This window comes from Panicum virgatum, chromosome 4N, assembly GCF_016808335.1.
Source record: "Panicum virgatum strain AP13 chromosome 4N, P.virgatum_v5, whole genome shotgun sequence".
Lineage (NCBI taxonomy): Eukaryota > Viridiplantae > Streptophyta > Magnoliopsida > Poales > Poaceae > Panicum > Panicum virgatum.
In genome coordinates, this window is record NC_053148.1 from 44693447 (window position 1) to 44712961 (window position 19515).

The 19515-nt window shown below is 43.2% G+C and overlaps 1 protein-coding gene across 3 annotated transcripts; it reads left to right on the forward strand.

The window, feature by feature from the left end:
• Positions 1-2277: 2277 nt before the first annotated feature.
• LOC120671491 (E3 ubiquitin-protein ligase BRE1-like 1) lies at positions 2278-12061 on the forward strand. Of its 3 annotated transcripts, none has more exons than XM_039951833.1 (20): positions 2280-2476; positions 2572-2663; positions 5012-5173; positions 5256-5343; positions 5713-5937; positions 6030-6197; positions 6495-6688; positions 6770-6853; positions 7007-7126; positions 7223-7409; positions 7503-7663; positions 7754-7825; positions 7940-8016; positions 8353-8547; positions 8726-8798; positions 8884-8970; positions 10698-10835; positions 10909-11111; positions 11194-11359; positions 11442-12061. In XM_039951833.1, exons 2-20 carry the CDS (start codon positions 2610-2612, stop codon positions 11571-11573), a joined length of 2586 nt encoding a protein of 861 aa, XP_039807767.1. In that variant the 5' UTR covers positions 2280-2476; positions 2572-2609; the 3' UTR covers positions 11574-12061. The 3 variants fall into 3 exon arrangements, with proteins under 3 accessions (XP_039807770.1, XP_039807767.1, XP_039807769.1); XM_039951835.1 differs by having other exon boundaries at positions 2547-2663; positions 11442-12022; XM_039951836.1 differs by lacking the exons at positions 10698-10835; positions 10909-11111; positions 11194-11359; positions 11442-12061 and adding an exon at positions 9726-9770 and having other exon boundaries at positions 2278-2476.
• The last annotated feature ends 7454 nt before the right edge of the window (positions 12062-19515 follow it).

Genomic DNA, 19515 nt, shown 5'->3' on the forward strand with positions numbered 1-19515 from the left:
GTTCAAAATTCCAAAAAAAAAATTCTGGCACCTGCATGGAGACTTAAATCTAGATGAAATAAAAAACACATTGCACAGTTTGCCTGTAAATCGCGAGACGAATCTAAAGAACCTAATTAGGCCGTAACTAGACGATAAATTGCTACAGTAATGCTACAGTAAACAACCTCTAATGATGGATTAATCAGACTCGTTAGATTCGTCTCGCGATTTACAGACGAGATCTGTAATTAATTTTATGATTAGTCTATATTTAGTACTTCAAATGTAGAAAGATTACTTTTCAAAAACTTTTCAGACGGCAACTAAACGAGGCCTAAGGCGGTTATTTGGTTGCCAACAAGGTTTAAGAGCAACTCCAACATATCTTCTATTTTTGGCCCCTATTCCATCTATACGAGAGTCTCATCATATTTCTCTATCCTATTTGACAATGGTCTCCAACAGCTTTCTCAAAAAATGAGAGACTCATTCTGTTCCTAGAAGTAGGAGGGGAGGCCAACATATTTGAGAGACTCTCAAAGTTAGAAATGAAATAGGAGTTTGGTTGGATATGTTTTTCTCCTTTCTCTCTCCTAAATATAGAGTAGAAGGTTAAATAGAATGTGGGTTGGAGTTGCTCATCATGGTAGTAACCTGTGACCCTTAGTTTAGCTTACGTTCCGTCGTCACGTTGCGACGTCCAATTTCGCCCTCCAATTTTGGTGCCGCCACATATGCCACGTGGCGACCGATTACGGGCCAAAAATTCTCATGGCGCCCTCTCTCTTTTTTTTTTGTTTTTTTGGTAACTCGACGTAGTATGGTATGCTGAAATTCAACGTTCAACTACGAACTCTATTTTTAATTGCGGCAACTGTTTGATTTTTCTTTTGACGTGTTCTACATGTAAAGAGGAACCAACCTCCAGTCATTTGTAAACACAAATGGAGATATTGACATAAACATTTTATAGATTTTGTGGAGTCTGTATATGTACCTATGTCGCAATGTTTAAAATCGTAGGCTATAGAATTTAGCGGGAGCTTGACCAAAACGCTATTTTATCGCTATAGCGGCGCTATTCGGCGTTATAGCGCACTAATGAGTATCGCGGCAGCTACTTCTGGTCACCATAGCGGCGCTATAGGGCGCTATTTTTTACACTGGTATGTCGTGAATCCAGTACTTCAAAAATATTGGTCTGTCCAAGTGCTTTTCTTGTCTGCATTATTTCTTGCTATACAGTGTGGGCTTCAGTTTTCTCTTGATCGGGGACTCGTGGTTCATTAGCAAATAGTAAGGGCATTTTTATTTTTAGTCAATTAAAATTCTGGTGTGTTTAGATCTGTTGGTGTAAATTTTTTGAAAGGAATCTTGCTATTTCAGAGTACTAAATAAAATTTATTTATAATTTTTTTTTCACGGATAGATTGTAAATCGCGAGATGAATCTATTGAGCTTAATTAATTCATGATTAGCGGATGGTATTGTAGCATCAATGTTGCAAATCATGAATTAAGTATGCTCATTAGATTCATTCGCGATTTACAACCCATCTGTGCAAAGAGTTTTGTAAATAGATTTTATTTAACACTCCATACATGTGTCCAAATATTCGATGTGATATTTTTTGATATAAAATTTTCTCGCGCTACAATAACTTCGAACGTTTAACCACTAATTAGGAGTATTAAATGTAGACAACTGACGAAACCCATTCCATAACCTTCGGACAAAATCACGAGATAAGTCTAATGAATCTAATTATACAATGATTAAATAATGTCGTACTACAGTAAACAATCTCTAATGATGAATTAATTAGACTTAATAGATTCGTCTCGCGATTTTCTGTCCATTTGTGTAATTAGTTATATAATTAATATATATTTAAAACTCTTAATTAATATTGTAAAAGTTTCAAAAAAAAAATTTGCCCAAATTTTTTGAAACTAAACGGCCGTAAGCCTTCGATTCCCCATCCCTCCTACCTTGTTCCCCAATCGGGATTCCCTGACCTGTTCCCGTGACTTTTGAGCTTTTGTGGGCCGTCCACTATAAGATGGGTGGATAGGATCGATCGCTACAGTACCCATGCTGTTGCTCTGTGTGACTTGGATTAATGAAGTCAGAGAAGTTGGATCGCTCATTCCCCTGTCTCATACCCTCTCCTCTTCTTATCCCATCCCATCTCATTTCCCTTTTCCCTTTCCCATACTCTATCCAGCATCCAAACGACGCCTGCATCCTGCCGACCTCCCGAGCCCACACGCCCCCCCCCCCCCCCCCCCCCCCCCCCCCCCGAGTCCCGATCCGGCAATCCCGACCACCACCACGCTGCATCTGGAGGCAACGAGCCTAAGCCTATGACCGAACCCTAGCGGCGGCGCTTCAACCCGACCTCCCCCGCAAGCGGCGGCGCCTCCTCCAGGCGGTCGGCGGCTGTTTAAGGGCAAAAACGACGGCTACACGGATGGAATCCGTCAGCTGCAATGTAAGAGCTCCGATCTGAATCTGTAAAGTTGATTTTCTTGTCAGTACCTTAAGATTTGGAATCTTGTCATCTGCAATGACTTGTGCCGGATTCAGGACCTCATGCTGATTTAGTGAATACCAGTATCAGTAGCATGTCAACTTGCCTCCACGTCCAAGATCCCAGCAAAAGTGCTATGTCTAGCCCGGTAAGTAAAAACGAGCGATTAATTTCTGTGCTCGACGAGATTTTAGTACTCGTATTTCTACTGAAAAAAAACTGAAAATCTTGTATTGAGACAGCCGTCTGCACTTTTTATCTATTGCCTCGTTGCTTGCTTCATCTTATCGGACTCTCGGTTACCAGGAAAAACGAAACTATGAATTGAAATATTTTGATGTGCACTCCATGTTATCCATCTTGATGGATTACTTTGACTTCCAAAGAATTATTTGCCCTCTGATAAGTTTATAAAAAAACTTGTTATAATTGTGCTTAGGTGCTTGAGAGAGATTACCTGATGCTGGTACCCAAAACTTTACTTTAGATGTAATGTCTTAGCTTATACAAATCCTAGTTCAGTGTTGAATAAGGCGCTGTTCCGCGCTCGCCTAGGCGCACTTATGCGCTGGGCTGTGGGGTAGCCCCTGGCCTGGGGGGGGGGGGGTAGGCAGTACCCTAGGCGGCGCCAGCTCGTCAGTTGGCGAAAGGAGGGTCAGCATGCCGTCCCTTGTGTCCGCCTTGCAGATCCGCCCAGGCAGGGATGCGAGGGGGGAGGTGGGGATGTCGGGCGCTGGTGAGGAAGGAGGGGGCATCGAGCAGAAGTGGCGGCGGAGGAGGTGAGAGGAGGCGATGTCGGGTGGGGGCCGAGCAGGAGGAGGCGAGGCAGCAGGGGCAAAGGAGGGGTGTTGGGCAGCAGGGGCGGGGGTGGGGGCACGTGTGGCCTGGCGTGTTGCGGGGATGAGGGTGACCGATGGGAGGGTGACAGGCGAATGGATAAGGTGGGGGAAGGTTGCTGGCTGTTCAGACTTGGGTGCAATGAGTTTCCGTGGTTGCAGGTTGCACCAGGTTAGTGAAGTTATGAGAAATAGAATTTATAACAAAGTCATGGAGCATTGCCGTAGCAGTATAGGCATACTATTATAAGTTTATAACCTTCAGGATAGTAGTGGCACTAAAGGCATACTATTGTAACCGTTACCCAACTTACGTTACCCAACTTTCCTGTCTTGTAATATAAAATAGTCAGTTAGGCAATCTTTGTCATAAATGGTGATCAACAGAAATAAATTTCATTAGAATCACTTCAGACCATCATCCCTTAGTGAAACACTTACTCCTGTGATGTAAGGGCCGTTAATAAATCAATGATACTGCCAATGGGCAATTCAGCATTCGACTATAATATCAAGAAATATTATTTCACATATGCAAATATTAAAGTAGTTATCAGGGAGCTATCCACAACCAAACAGTTTATGAGTGATCTCTTATAATACCTTACAAGCAGAAAATTGCAATTCACAAAGCCTAGCACATGAAAAGAATCGCGAAGATCTATCAATCTAGCTACCATGCAACTATGTATTATGTTTGGACAAGGGAAGGAGGGATGGAGAACATTTTGCATTTGCGACCGAAGTACTATGATTGTCGGAATACAAATACAATCTTCAAGGAGTATGATCTGTGGAAGGATGCCACAGAAAACTTCTGTCAGTATGACATATTCCAGAAGGAGGTTGCTAGCACCGAAGATGGATATAAACTTGAGTCTACACAGAAAAGGCCAATGTACTGCACAAGGCAGAAAATAGAAAGGCATGCTGCGGAAAGCGAGGGCTTAACCTATCTCCGTGTCATTTTGTGCAATACCAATTGGTACCAAGACCTCTGATAATAACTTTACATATATATGGTTTTCTTGCTTCAAATGGTTCACATATGGTATGGCTCAGGAACATGCCAGTAGTCTGATATAAATGACTACTTAATTGCGCAATCCATGTCCATTTATTCTCTAGTGACTAGTGAATGCGAGAGCTCCTGCCACCCAAGATTAATTTATTTCTTACCATTTCATGTTGGGATCTGCAGCTAAAATCGATCTCGTATGCCACAAATTGGAATGAATTTGTTGGCGCTCGCTTATCAGTGAAACCAGTTCTGTTCTCAAAGAAGTACACCCGTAATCCTGGTGCAGTTTTTCTATTCATTATCGATGTCAGCACATTATTGGCTTATTGCTGACTTGCTGGGTTAATGTAAGAATGCGCTGCTATGACGTTAAGGACCTAGTCCTAGTTGCTTGCTGGGTGAGCATATAGGCATCTCTTCCAAACTCCACCCCATCCCACCCAACATCATATAATACCACTATTGTTATTTCATCTCATTCCATCTTTGTATTTCTTGAGGTTTGAACATGAAGGTGCTAATGTGTTGGTCTATGCTGTTCTTTTTGTACTGGAATTACTATGATATATTTTCATTCTGATGCTAATTTTTAGTATATAGTTGTGCTGAACTGCCATCTTATGCTTTCTTATTTGGCAGCTTGATTTTGCTGTACTCAAATACAAAAATCAAAAGCTTTCGGAACAATTGGAAGTCCACAAATTTGAGTTCCGTGCTCTCGAGAGTAGATTCAATGATTTAAAAGAGAAGCAGAGGACACATAATGAGACACTTGTCCTGGTCAAAAGTTGTTGGGAGCGAGTAAGTTTTTCTAGCCTTGCACAGGTTCCCATAACATATGTACATACATAGGCTTGCTGCTGAAATTCCTTTATCCAAACAGCTTGTAGCAGATCTTGAGTTAGTTTCTGTTTGCAAAAGTGAATCTTCACATTCGAGCTACGGTACAGGCCACAACAATGTACGGAAGGGTATGAAGCTGTACTTTATGCATTAGAATGTTTTGGACCTTGCATTGTTCTAGAATCATACATGGACCAGCTAAGAATTCAATGATTTTTTTGGCTTATATACTTTCTACTAATAAAACAGTGAACTAGCAGTATTGTGAAACCTTTTTATTGAGGTGTCTGTGGTCCATTTCACTTTCGAAAATAATTTTGTGACAAGTTTTATATGTTTGTCTGCAGAACTAGCCTCTATCAGTTTTTCTTCATGATTGTTAATAAATAAATATTTATGTGAGTAGCATGTGCCTTTGATGTTTTATGTTGTCTGCTTTAGATGTTTCATATCTGTCCCATTTTGTCCTTCATATATGTGCAAATCTTGTTTCTCAGATGGTATATGCAGGACCCTTGGAAGGGGATTTTTAAATAGACTTTTGGAGGCTGGTGCCACAGAAAGTTCAGGTTACTCTCGCAGTTGCCATCTGGGAAACGATGTCCCTCCAGAACAATCATCAACAGTTAATGTTCTGGAGAAGATCTTCCTTCCATTGAGTGATCTGTGGCATGTGAATAACGAGTTTGTCTCTGCTGCTCTCACTAAATTGCCAGAAAATGGTTCGTTCTGCTCATATTTTCTTTTGTAGTGTTAACATTCACGTTGGTTTATGTTATGCTGAAATTTTCCTTAATTTGCCCATGTTATCTAGAACACAGCAGGCATCTGCATAGTGCTACCAGCGATGTGCTGTCCAAGCTTAATAAGGTGATACAGGCAGTAGATAATCTTCACTTGAAACACAGACAGTTAGCAGGGGACTACCAAAAACAAAGAGATTCAAATGCCTGGAACAAAGCTGAACAGAAATGTCTGAAAGGTATTTTGTATTTGTTTTATGTATGATTATCTTTTGAGGGGTTCCATTCTCGAAGAGTATTTTGTCCTTAAAAAGTACATCAGCAGTATTTAAAATTCCATTCTGGACCTTGAATTATCAAACAAGTTAAACTAATCTCAGTCAAAATTGTTGAAAGCTTTGTGGCAATAGTAAGTTGTGAAATTATAAATGATTTTTTTGCTATCACTGCCACTGCCAACACCTGATACTATACTATCTATACATAGCTGTTGTGTAATAGTAAAACTAATCCAGGCATTTTATGTACTTTTCAAGAGGAGTTGACCAGAGCTGTTGCTAAGTTGGAAGAAACCAAGCACAAACTGGCAGCACTGAAAGTACAGGGAGACAATAAGCAAGGGACTCCAATCCTTGTTCCAACACTGGGAAACAAAAATGCGACTGCAGAGAAGGTGAGAGATAAACAAAGAGAACTGCAAGATCTTGAAGCTACCCACAAGGAGTTAATGGTATGTTTAGAGCTCCAAAGTCCAAACTATTTTCTAGATGTGCATATGGACTTTAAACTTGACACATGCTAATATAATCAGGAATTGAGTTCAAAGCGTTTGGAGGAAATTAGGAGACTGCACAAAGAGAGGATTGAAACTTTGAACAAGTTAGCTACATTTCAGGTTTGTTGAGCCAAATATATCTGATCAATCACAGAATGCAAAATTGCTTTACAGTATTGTACTCAACACATAATTTTTATTGTGTGGTTGAAAGTTAGGCCTTGTAATGTTGAATTCTACATGATGTTTTACCCTTTTTTTGGTTTCTTCCAGAATATACTGACAGATTTCAAAAGCATCCGTTCTTCCAAAGCTTTTCAGCTTGTTAATGACCAACTTCAGAAGTCTCAAGCAGAGTTAGATGATCACAAAACATTGTTAGAGAAATTACAGGTGGTTACTGGTCAGTGAATTTGCACGCCTGTATAGCAGATGTGTTACCCTAATAGAGCTGATCTTTGATTAAATTTCTACTTTTCCATGTTTCAGGTTGATATGGATAGCTTTGTTTGGCAAGAAAGGCAATTTAATCAAAAAGTTGATCTTGCTGAAATACCCCAGAAAGTTTCTGCATACTATGTTTCTAGGATTGCTGATCTTGAAAAGGATGTCCAGAAACTTTGTAATGAAAAGAATATGCTGGTGCTGAAATTCGAAGACGCTTCAAGAGAACCTGGTGCTGTTTTTACTACACAACATGATTGAAATATTTTTCCTACTGATCTCTGTTTGAAGCAGGAAATAATGATTTTTTTTCTGCAACTTTCAGGTCGGAACCAAGTTATCTCAAAATTTAGAGCTCTGGTGTCATCCCTACCAACAGAAATGGGTGCTATTCAAACGGAACTGTCCAAACACAAGGATGCTTCCTTACAGTTGCATTCTTTGCGAGCAGAAGTTCATTCGCTTTCTGGAATCCTGAACAGAAAGGTATATTTTGTTTTGTTGGTTTGCACAATAAGTGGGCAAGTGTTGAGGCATTGATTTGCCGATGTGCCAATTTTTATATTTTGTTTGTAGGAGCAAGAAATTGAAGAAATATCATGCAGATCTGCCCATGCTGGTTCCGATATAAGCCAACTTCAATATCTGGTAATCCTTTTATTTGTTTTTTTTCCTAATCTGGTTAAAGGGTTCAATGCTTTACATGCTGCAGGATTTGTGCATGCTAGTGGTTTTTATTAACATATATGTTACAAATTGTAGGTTCGTGATCTGAGAGAAAATACACAGGAGCTTAAGCTGTTTATGGAATTGTATAAGCACGAGTCCACTGATTCCAGGTAGGTTCATATTATTTTGAAATCAACGTCATGTAAATTATTATTTTTTTGAAAGGAACATCATGTAAATTCTAAGAGTGACATTCTGGAGAAGGGTACTTTCCCCCCACTTATTTTCTACGAAAATGTTGGGTAGATGCCATTGCTGCAAAGTTACTTGTTTGTGGCATATTAGCTCCTGTAGCTGATTACTGAATCTCGTTGGCCAATGTTTATCGCATTAGCTACTGTAATCTGTGTATTTTTTTTAACTTAACAATTCTACTGTCCAGTGCATTTAGTTCATGGATAGGCATTTCTGCTATATTTACATATGTTTTTACTCTTCTGTGGCAGACAGCTGATGGAATCGAGAGATAGGGAACTCTATGAATGGGCTCAAGTCCATGTCCTAAAATGTTCTCTTGATGAAAGTAAATTAGAGCAGCGTGTAATTGCAGCCAATGAAGCTGAAGCAATGTCTCAGCAGAGACTAGCAACTACTGAAGCTGAGATTACTGAATTAAGGCAGAAGCTGGAAACTTCTAGGAGGTATTTCATGCATATTCACTCTTCCTTTAGTATTTAGAAATGCAATTAGAAGAGACAATTTATTTCTACTTTTTTATAATGGGTGGGTTCAAGACTTTTGAAATAGTCTGGAAGGCATGTTTTCTTTTATAATTTCTTCAAGTAAAGTGGTATCAATTGCTGGATTTCTATGGTTCAGATATCTAGTGAGACTATCTGATATACTGAAGTCTAAACATGAGGAATGTGAAGCTTACGTGGTGGAGATTGAGGTGTGGACAATCTTCCATGTACACCATTTGGGCATGGTTATCAGCATTATATTTTCAGGTCTTGATTTCTTATGTTTGATTACAGAGCATTGGCCATGCGTATGAAGACATAATGTCACAAAATCAGCAACTGCTACAGCAGATCATCGAAAGAGATGATCATAATACAAAGGTGATGATTCAAATGACTGATTCATGCGGTTACTTTTTCTTCATGTTTCTTCATCTCAGTGTTATTGTTTACGACAGTTATGTTATTTCATTTTCTTAACTCCTTAAGAAGATGTTCTATTTTCCACCCCACCATCAGTTTGTGCAAATTGCTTTCTTTTGTTACTCTGACTTGTGCATTCATTTTGTTTTTGCTGCATTGACACATCCCTATGACCCTATGGTTGTTCTGGTGTCCAGTTCATTTCTATCACCTCCTAGTGAGAGAAACAATTTAAAAGATGATTTAGAGGAAGAATAAGTAGAGGGTCTGGAGGACAAGGGATCACCATGGTTAGGGAGAACCATCAGGTGGGGTAGGTGGCTGGGGATGGAGGGTCACCGAGGAGCTCAGCCGAAAAAGGGATCAGTTTCTCTGGAGTGGGTGGCGTGTCTGGGTGAACGAAGAGCTACCAGTTGCCCCTGGTTCCTATTCTTAAGTAAGGGCTTATGCAGGGTTGTTGGCTCATTAATTAGTATCAGGTTAGGCCATATCTGGTAGTGGACGATTTGTATGTATGGACCATGTCTAATATGATGTCTTTTGCGGAAATAGCACCTTGACAAGGGGTTGGCATCTTGGCAGTGAGCCTATGTGTTACATATGCCATCAATGGCTTCTGAATTTTATAGTGGTGCTTGTTGTGGAGCTTTTTGGAGTTGGATTTTGCTGATTATTCAGGGATGGAATTGAGATTTTCTGTGGCTTTGTGACAGGCTCAAGTTGGAGTGTCTTTGTTATAGTTGGTGCCTTAAAATAAATAATAAAAAAAAGAAATGTGTGGCAAAGAAGCCATAGGCAGGGAGCACTGCCAGAGGCCCAGACCATTAGCAAGAGAGGTGAGACCCTGCTCCAATCTGGGCAATGGATAAAAAACATTGACATATTAAAATAAATATATATTAGAAGAGTAGTAGGATCCAAGTTGGCAGAATTTCAGCTATTCCCGACTCTGGCTGAAGGAACTTGGTACTCCATTGACCTGCTTTTAGTTTAAACCAAACTAGGGAGCAAAAATGAATACATGAAGCTTCATGCTGGCGAATAATTTCCAGCTTGTGTTAACCATGGTGATCTGCTGCATTTAGAAACCTGTGTTGATATGTAGTTGAATGACTGAAAAGGTTGAGTTGCTCAAAGGAACTACATTATTGGAACACACCTGGATGTTGTGGTTAACATGATTTTTATTTAACAGATTGTAACACTAGAGTTAGCATTGTACGATGTAAGTGTGATAGGCTCTGTGCTAGTTCTTTTTTATCAAATGCATAGGAGAACTGCATGCCGTAGTATTGAACTATTGAAGTAGGAACGAAGGCAAGGCCTTATACTTGCCTATGCTTTCTCTTATTTTTCCTTGTTTGTTGACTTGCGCTAGTTCTTTGGACTTAGGGTTACCAAGGCCCTGAGAAGACTAATCTTGATTGTTACTTAAGTTTTTTTTACAAATAACCTGTTTAAGATGTCGTATCATGTAACCATCATGATGTGTTAAGGCATCATAGTTGATCTTAAATTGACTTTGATTTTATTGGAATTTTACTGGTAATGGAACTGTCACTTGAGTTACATCGAGCATTTGACCAATATGAGGATTAGACCTTGGTGCTTTTGAATGTATAGAGCTGTAAGAAGCATACTATTTTTTAGTAGTTGGTGAATTACTTGCTCAATTCCGACTGCAGCTTTTCCTGGAGGGTGTTAAAGCAAAACAGTCACATGATGCTTTGCATATGGAAGTGTTCTGCTTGCAAAGAAATTTGCAACATGCAAGCACTTTGATGGATCTGTACAAGCAGAAAATTTTCCGCCTAGAGGACCAGGTTGGTGGCACATTCATTCTGAGAAGCTGTATAAATCTGGCTGCAGAGCTGAATATTTTCTATTAATTTCCAGCTAAGAGTTTGGTCAGAGCGGGTTAGGAGATTGTCAGAGGACGCAATGCAGCAATCTATTTCATTGGCCAATTCTCAAAGGAAGCTGGCTGGTATGCGTGGAGAGGCTCCAAAGCTCAGGCATTCAATGGATGAACTACAAGCTAAGGTTGGAAGCAATCGACTGGAAGTTGCCGAGCTGCTTATAGAACTAGAGAAGGAGAGGTTGTTTATACAAACATTTCCTTTCCTGTTAAGCAATTAGTTTCTTAATATATTTACTCTAACAAGATCATTTTTACTCCAGGTTTAGTAAGAAGAGAATAGAGGATGACTTGGATCTAATGTCAAGTAAAGCTAATTCTCTTAGAGAGAAGACAGATAATTCAGCTGTCTTGCAAAAGCTTCACCATGAGGTCAAGGAGTATAGGGGCATATTGAAGTGTGGCATCTGTCACGATAGGCAGAAGGAGGTAGTGATCTTTAGTTGTTCCTGACATACTCTAAAAATAAAAATGAATGTTTAATCAAATGGCATGACTTTTCTGATTGTAGGTTGTGATTGCCAAGTGCTACCATCTGTTCTGCAATCAGTGCATACAGAAGCCACTTAGCAGCCGACAGAAGCGGTGTCCATCTTGTGGTCTAATCTTTGGGGTTAACGATGTGAAACCTATCTATATTTGAAACAGTGCGTTGAAGCTTGTGTCAGCACGCATCTAGGCCAAACTGCTTTTGGTACCTACCAGTCGGACAGACGGTGACGGTGGTTCAGTCGGTGATGTAACATAGCTTTTGTTGCTTGTACAACCGAACATGTAAGATAGGCTGCATGTGATTCCTGGGTGCCTGCTGGCATATAGAAATGCCAGCGTTGCTTCATGCACCTTTTGTAAAGTCTGTTTGGCCTGCCCAAATAGGTAGAATAGCCTGACCGTCATCCATTCAGTTCTTTCAGGGGAAGACATCCAACAATGAGACTGGTGCTTCCCCGCCATAGTGAGCAGTGTATAATATAGCTTTAGTTAGCTTAATTGATGTAGCTGACAATAAGAATGTAGCTTTTGTCTATTGGTACTGGTTCTCCAGTTTGTACATTTCAGGAGATGCCAATAGTGGGATTTCTGTTAGATGCAGTGTTTGCTGAGTACTTGAACCAGTGTACATTTTCTTGATCTTCAGGGTTGATAGGCTTGCAGTTGCAGCATTGGATTCTTTTTCTTCGGTGTTTTAGGGATAATAATAGATCTCAGGCGCAGTCGTGTTAGAATCGTGACCTTGATTTTTTATGTGTATATTTTTGTTATGTCCTGGATAGGAGTAGGAGGAAGATTGGGGAAAAGCTAGCAAGAATTTGAGGATTAAGAGGAAGAACACGGCAGGGTTCCGTGGGGAAGGAAGAGGACAGCTTCCTCCGTTAGTTTTAGAATGTCTGTTCAAACCATGGTTCGTTACAGGAGGATGGCTGGTGGTTATAACCTGTCCACCGCCAGAGCTCCACGGCCCATGGGCCACACTTTCACACGCTTAACAAGCCCAGCCAGCTAGCCTAAGTAACCGTCATAGTCATGACACTCCCCCTTGCTTGCAAAGCAGCTTGTCCCCAAGCTGGCGCATTCGGGAAATGGCACCTGAGATCGGTCTCATCTTCCCAGGTCTGAAGCTGAGAGACAGGATTCCAGCGCACCAGTAGTCGAGGCACCGCCGATCTGCCACACAATTTCAGTTGGCGATCAAGGATAAGAAGTGGAACCGCTGGTTCAGAAGCATCAGAAGCCACTGAAGAAAGGTCAGTACTCACCGACAGCTGAGGAGGAACATGTTGCTTACGCAGGGACACATGAACCACCAGATGAATATGAGACTCGGGATGCAGATCAAGTTTGTAAGCAACAGCACCAATTTGCTGCAACACTTTATAAGGCCCATAGTATCGGAAAGAGAGCTTGTAATTGCTACGATCGGCCACTGAAGTCTGAATGTGTGGTTGAAGCTTCAAATAGACCATGTCACCCACTGAAAATTCCTGTTCAGAGCGTTTGGAGTCTGCTTGATGTTTCATGCGCTGTTGAGCACGAAGAAGCTGTTGTTGGATCAACTTTGTGAGCAGATTACGGTCCTTGAGCCAGTCAGCCAGGTCAGTGACCACACAGTCTTGAGAATTGGAGATGCCAAAATGGCGAGGGGGTGACCATACAGCACCTCAAATGGAGAACAACCCAGGGCAGAGTGGAAGGCAGTGTTGTACCAATATTCTGCCAAAGAAAGCCACTTACTCCACTGTTTGGGGCAGGAGTGCACAGAACACCTGAGAAATGCCTCTAAGCACTGATTTAGCCTTTCGGTTTGCCCATCTGTTTGGGGGTGATAAGCCGAACTCATGAGCAGCTGTGTATCTGTGAGTTTGAACAATTCCTTCCACAGATTGCTGGTAAAAATTCGGTCCCGATCCGAAATGATAGCCTCCGGTAAGCCATGGAGTTTGTAGATGTGAGAAAAGTATAACTGAGCAATGGAGAGAGCTGTGAATGGGTGGGCTAATGGCAAGAAATGACCATACTTACTGAACTTGTCCACCACAACAAGGATGGCATTGTAATGCTGAGACCGAGGCAAACCCTCAATGAAATCTAAGCTAACCACTTTCCAAGCCCGATCTGGTACTGGCAATGGCTGCAGGAAACCAGGGTACTTGACATGCTCCACTTTAGCCTTTTGGCATATCTCATAGGACTGCACAAACTTAGTGATAGAATCTTTCATCTTGGGCCAAGTAAAAAGTGCCTTAATTCAATGATAAGTGGCCTGGATGCCAGAGTGGCCTCCCAAGCCATTAGCATGCAAGGCTTGCATGATATGGTTCTGTGCAAGAGAGTTAGAACCAACCCAGACCTTACCATGAAGTCTGATGATGCCATCCTGCAGACTAAAACCCTTGTCATTTGGAGAGGACAGAGAAAGTTCCACCAGCATCTGCTGAGTTTCAGGGTCAGAGAGATAAGCCTCCTACAGTCTATCCATCCAGGAAGGTGTGGAGGTGGAAATACTGCAAACTGGAAGTGCAGTGGGATCAGGGTTTCTTGAAAGGGCATCAGCTGCAGAATTAGTTGCCCCTTGTTTATAAGCAATTTTGAAATTGAGATCCATTAACTTGAGCAAAGCCTTCTGTTGCAGCTTTGTGGTTGCTTTCTGTTCAGCCAGAAATAACAAGCTCCTATGATCAGTTCTAATGAGAAACTCTTGACCGACCAAATAAGATCTCCACTTTTCTACAGCTAACAAGAGAGCCATGCATTCCTTCTCATATGTGGAGAGAGCTTTGTTCCTGTCACTTAATGGTTTGCTCAAATAAGAAATGGGGTGCCCCTCCTGCATGAGGACTGCTCCAAAACCAGCATCACTGGTGTCAGTCTCTATGACAAACTGTTTGGAGTAATCAGGAACAGCCAACACAGGAGCATTGACTAATGCAAACTTAAGTAACTCAAAAGCATCTTGTGTCTGAACAGTCCATTGAAATGGGATTCCTTTTTTCAGCAAATTAGTAAGGGGCTTGCTCAACATACCATAATCGCGTATGAAACGTCTATAATAGCCTGTGAGGCCAAGAAAACCCCTCAACTGCTTAGGAGTAGGAGGTGGCTAATTAGTAACTGTAGAAATCTTAGTAGGCTCAGTAGCAACACCACTTGCAGTGATCACATGACCCAGATACTCTAATTGTTGTTGAGCAAATATGCACTTTGAGTACTTCACATAAAACTGATGGTGCTGAATAATATCAAAGACCTGTTTCAGATGGTGAACATGCTCTTCCAGAGAAGGACTATAGACAAGAATGTCATCCATAAAAATCAGGACACACTTTCTGGGGAGGGGGAGCAAAGATGTTGTTCATGATACTCTGAAACGAAGCAGGCGCATTTGTTAACCCAAATGGCATCACCTTGAATTCATAAAGGCCACTATGAGTGCGAAATGCAGTTTTAGGCTCATCACCAACAGCTACTCGGATAAGATGATAACCAGAACGGAAATCCAGCTTGGAGAACCACTGAGCTCCAGCTAACTCATGTAACAACTCGTCCACAATGGGGAGAGGGTGTTTGTTTTTGACTGTAATGGCATTAAGATGGCGATAATCCACACAAAAGCACCATGAACCATCTTTTTTCTTGATTAAGAGGACAGGAGAAGCAAAGGAGCTAACACTGTGCTGGATAAGGCCCTTGTGAAGCATGTCACGAACTTGTTTCTCAATTTCGTCCTTCTGCTGAGGAGAGTATCTGTAGGGCCGAATGTTCACAGGTTGAGCACCTGGTAATAATGGGATATGATGATCCTCTGGCCTCTGAGGAGGAAGATCTGCAGGTTCCTGAAATACACTGTCATACTACTGAACCAGAGCAGAAACTTGAGGAGGTGCTGCCAAGGTCTGAATGGAATGGACAGTTTGATCAGAAGAACTGCTGGAAGAAGACTGGGCTGAACTTGGAACACGTTGGATCTCAAGCATATGCATGACAGCTTTTCTGTTCAGCAGCCCTTTCAGCTTATGAGCACTGATGCCCTTGCATTCAGATACAGAGTCCCCGATACCTGAAATCTTGATACGTCTGCCTCCTAAGGGAAAGTGCATTAACTTCTTCTTCCAATGAATCCAAGTTGGACTGTGATCAACCAACCAATCAGCTCCAAGAATCATGTCAAATGACTTAAGAGGAAGAACCCTGGCATCATAGGTAAAGGAGTGACCCTGAATACTCCACTGAAAACCAGGAAGATACTGATCAGAAACCATGGGTGTGCCATCAGCTGTGGAAAACTGTTGGGAATCACAAGCTTGTACAAGAGATGGAAATTGCTGAGCCATTGATGAACTGACAAAGGTGCCAGCACTTCCCGAATCCAATAGGATCAGAAGCTCATTCTTACCCACCAAACCCTTGAATCTCATTGTCTTCCTGACAAGTTTCGGATGATCTGACTGCTGATGTTGGACAGCCATTACAAAACCTTCTGAAACATCTTCGTCAGGCTCACTGGATTCTGAATCCGACACACCCTCCAACTGAAACAGCTCCATAACTTCTTGCAACACATGAATTGGGACCTGATCCGGGCATTTATGCTGTTTGCCGGTCCACTTTTCTCCACAGGTATAACAGAGTCCATTCACTTTGCGATAAGCAAGCAGAGAAGCCCATTTGGTTTCCACTCCTGACTTGTCGCCCCGTTTACTGTCATCCTGCTTCCCAGAAAACTTGGACTTGTCATTGGCAGAGAAAACCCGGCTGCCAGTCTTGCCCAAGTCCTTGTGCGCCGGCTTGAGAACAGCCTGACGGCGCTGACATTCTAACTCCTCCTACAACAATGCGAGGGCACTAGCAGTATCCACAGTAGATGGGCGATGTAAAGCGATAGGGGCTCTAATCTCATCTTTTAAACCATGCAGAAATCGAACCACAAAGAAGGTATCGTCATAATTTGGATTGTAAAGTAAAAAGCTGTGAGTCAACTGCTCGAACTGGGCATGGTACTCGTCAACCGAACCAGTTTGGCGTAAGGAATCTAACTGTCGCATGTGCACGGAGTACTGATCTCTATCAAACCGGTTGCACACAGCTTTATGCAGCTCCTCCCAACTACCAACTCTACCACGCCGCTCCAATGTCTGCAGCCAGGAAGCAGCTGAACCCGAGAAATTGAGGGCGGTGAATCGGGGTTTCAGAGACTCACTCACACCATAAACCTCAAAAAATAGCTCGCACTTATCCTTCCACAATCTAGGGTTGGAGCCATCAAATTTTGGGAAATCCATTTTGGGGGTACGACCAACACGAACAGAGGAAGCACCCAAATCCAGAGTCAAATCGTGGATAGGAGGTAGAGAGGTGGGAGGCATACCCATGACCGGGCGTGGCGGATGAGATCCGAGGATCCCACCACCAACATCCCGGTGGCCGTGCTCGACGCGGTGCCCGTGGGGCCGCTCCCAGGCCGATGCAGAGGAACGCGTCGCCTGACCCGGAGCAAGGTTGAGGTCGAGCGGGTCGGTCCACGCCACAGGCAGTGGCGGTGGAAGAGGAGGCTGTGGCGGGGGTGGCTGCGGCCGGGGAAGCGGCGCCGACTCCAACCGTTGCAGCCTCGACGCGGTGTCATCCGCCTTGGTCAACAGCGAACCCATGGAAGCGTCAGCGGAGGACTGCCATGCCTCCAACCCGGTGACCTTGTCGAGAACCTTGTTCATCATGAGATCAAAGCTCTCAAACTTGGTGACGAGATCCTCCAAGGACGAAGCCATCTGAGACTCAAACTTGGAGGGCTTGCGCGGCGGCGCCAGGACGCAAACTTGAGCGAGGGGAAAAATTTTTGGGGGGGAGAGGCTCTGGATACCAATTGTTATGTCCTGGATAGGAGTAGGAGGAAGATTGGGGAAAAGCTAGCAAGAATTTGAGGATTAAGAGGAAGAACACGGCAGGGTTCCGTGGGGAAGGAAGAGGACAACTTCCTCCGTTAGTTTTAGAATGTCTGTTCAAACCATGGTTCGTTACAGGAGGATGGCTGGTGGTTATAACCTATCCACCGCTAGAGCTCCACGGCCCATGGGCCACACTTTCACACGCTTAACAAGCCCCAGCCAGAATGCTAGCCTAAGTAACCGTTCATAGTCATGACAATTTTGTTCGGTTTGGCCTTGTAAACTGTCTGTGTTTGCAGTTTTTGTTTAAATTAGTGCTATGGGTATTATGCTGTAACAGGGGGACACTTCTTTAAAAAATGAAAGTAGGAGCACTGCTAATTCATCTAATTAGAGAGGCCGCATTGTTTGGACCTTTCCGGGCTGGTATATTTATTTGGACCTTAATAGTCATTTCCGGGCCGGTATATACATTTTTCAGTAAACTGGTCTAGCCCATTGAAGTATACACTTGCTGCGCTCTCTTCCTTCCTTTTGGAGCACTAGTGGGCTCACCCGGAATTGGCTTAGTAGGCCTCACTAACCCAAAAATAGTGGGCCCAGTGAGGAAGGATCTTGAATTCTTGATTGAACCCACATTTTTTTGGTCCACTGGGCAGACCAAAGCAAATTGACAGAAGTGTTGAACTCTGGGGACAGCGATAGCAGACACACACTTGAATGATCTGTGAGTTTGACTTCAGATTATTCAAGTTGAGGACCTAGTACTACCTCGACAGGCGGAGCAACAAACAGATCGGATTGTTTCAACTTCCAATTTGAATTCAACTCGTCCACCGGCTCAGCCCATTTGCCGTGCCCACCACTATGAGGAAGTCTATTCATCGCATATGCGAAAAACAGAAGTCACATCGCACAACACTGTGCTTCTTCTCTGGCGAGCTCCGGCGGCGGCTCCGGCGGTGGCGGTTCCGGTGGCAGAGGAGACGGAAGAATGCGGTGGCGGCGGGGGAGGCGACAGAGGCGGGCGTAGGCGGCACAGGAGACGGCGGGGGAGACGGAGGGCGGCAGAGGTGGCAGAGGAGATAGGTGGGGGGAGACGGAGGCGGCAGAGGCGACGACGGAGGAGGAGGAGGAGGAGGCGGCGGGGGAGGCGGCGGGGCGCATCTGCGAGTGGATCAATTCCACTCGCATGTGCGATGTATAGACTTCCCCCACCACTATCCGCACCTTGCCGCGATTATGTCTCTTATGCGACAAGTGTCAAGATGCACTACCTCAGTTCTAGCCCATCGCGGCCCATCATCTCCTCCTCTTCAACTCTAACGAGATACTGATGAGATTAGGGTTCTGCATTCAGGTTCCCCAGGGGCAACTGCTCTCCACTGGCCATAGAGGATGGGCCGGCGGCAGCAAGCCGGCCCAGCGGAGGAGGCAGGCGCAGGGGCGGCGAGGTTGGCAGGAGAAGGTGGTGGGGCTAGCGCCGGAGCGTGACGGCGGGTGGACGATGGCGGCGGCGGTGGGAGGCGGCTAGTGCAGAGCTCTGGCGAGACCCTAGCCCACCCGTGCCGGAGAAGCTCGGAGACCGGTTGCTTCAGGTGATCGTTCCTCAAACCACCGCCTGAAGCGACACCTAGCCGCACCCCCGCACGCCTCGCGCCCGTACCCCCAAGCGCGCAAGCAATGTGGTCGGCTGGTCAAGTTGTCGCCACTGATCTAGTGGCCAAGGAGGTGCGTTTACCCATGCCTTTGTCACCTAGCTAGGGATGCACTCCTTCATTCAAATTGTTAGTCATTACAATTTTTGGAGAGTCAGAATATTTAGATTTGATCAAGTTTATACAATAAATTACTAATATTTATGATGCCAGATAAGTATAATTAGATTTTCATTAAATATATTTTCTAGTATATATATTTGGTGCTATAGATTTTTATAATTCTTTCTATAATTTTGATCAAATATAAAATATAGTTTGGCTCTTCAAAAAAGTTGGAATGGTTTACAATTCGAAATGGAGGGAGTATGTGTCCTTATTAGGAAGTCGACTTTGCATGGAATGGTTGTCCTAGTTGTGTTGTGGACTTGGTGGCCACTGATACCACTGAGCCAATAAGTTAATTCAAAGCTCTTTTTCTCACAAAAATGAAGAGTTGAGTTATGGGAGGTCCAAATATGAAGAATTAGATATAGGCTCTATTTGGATC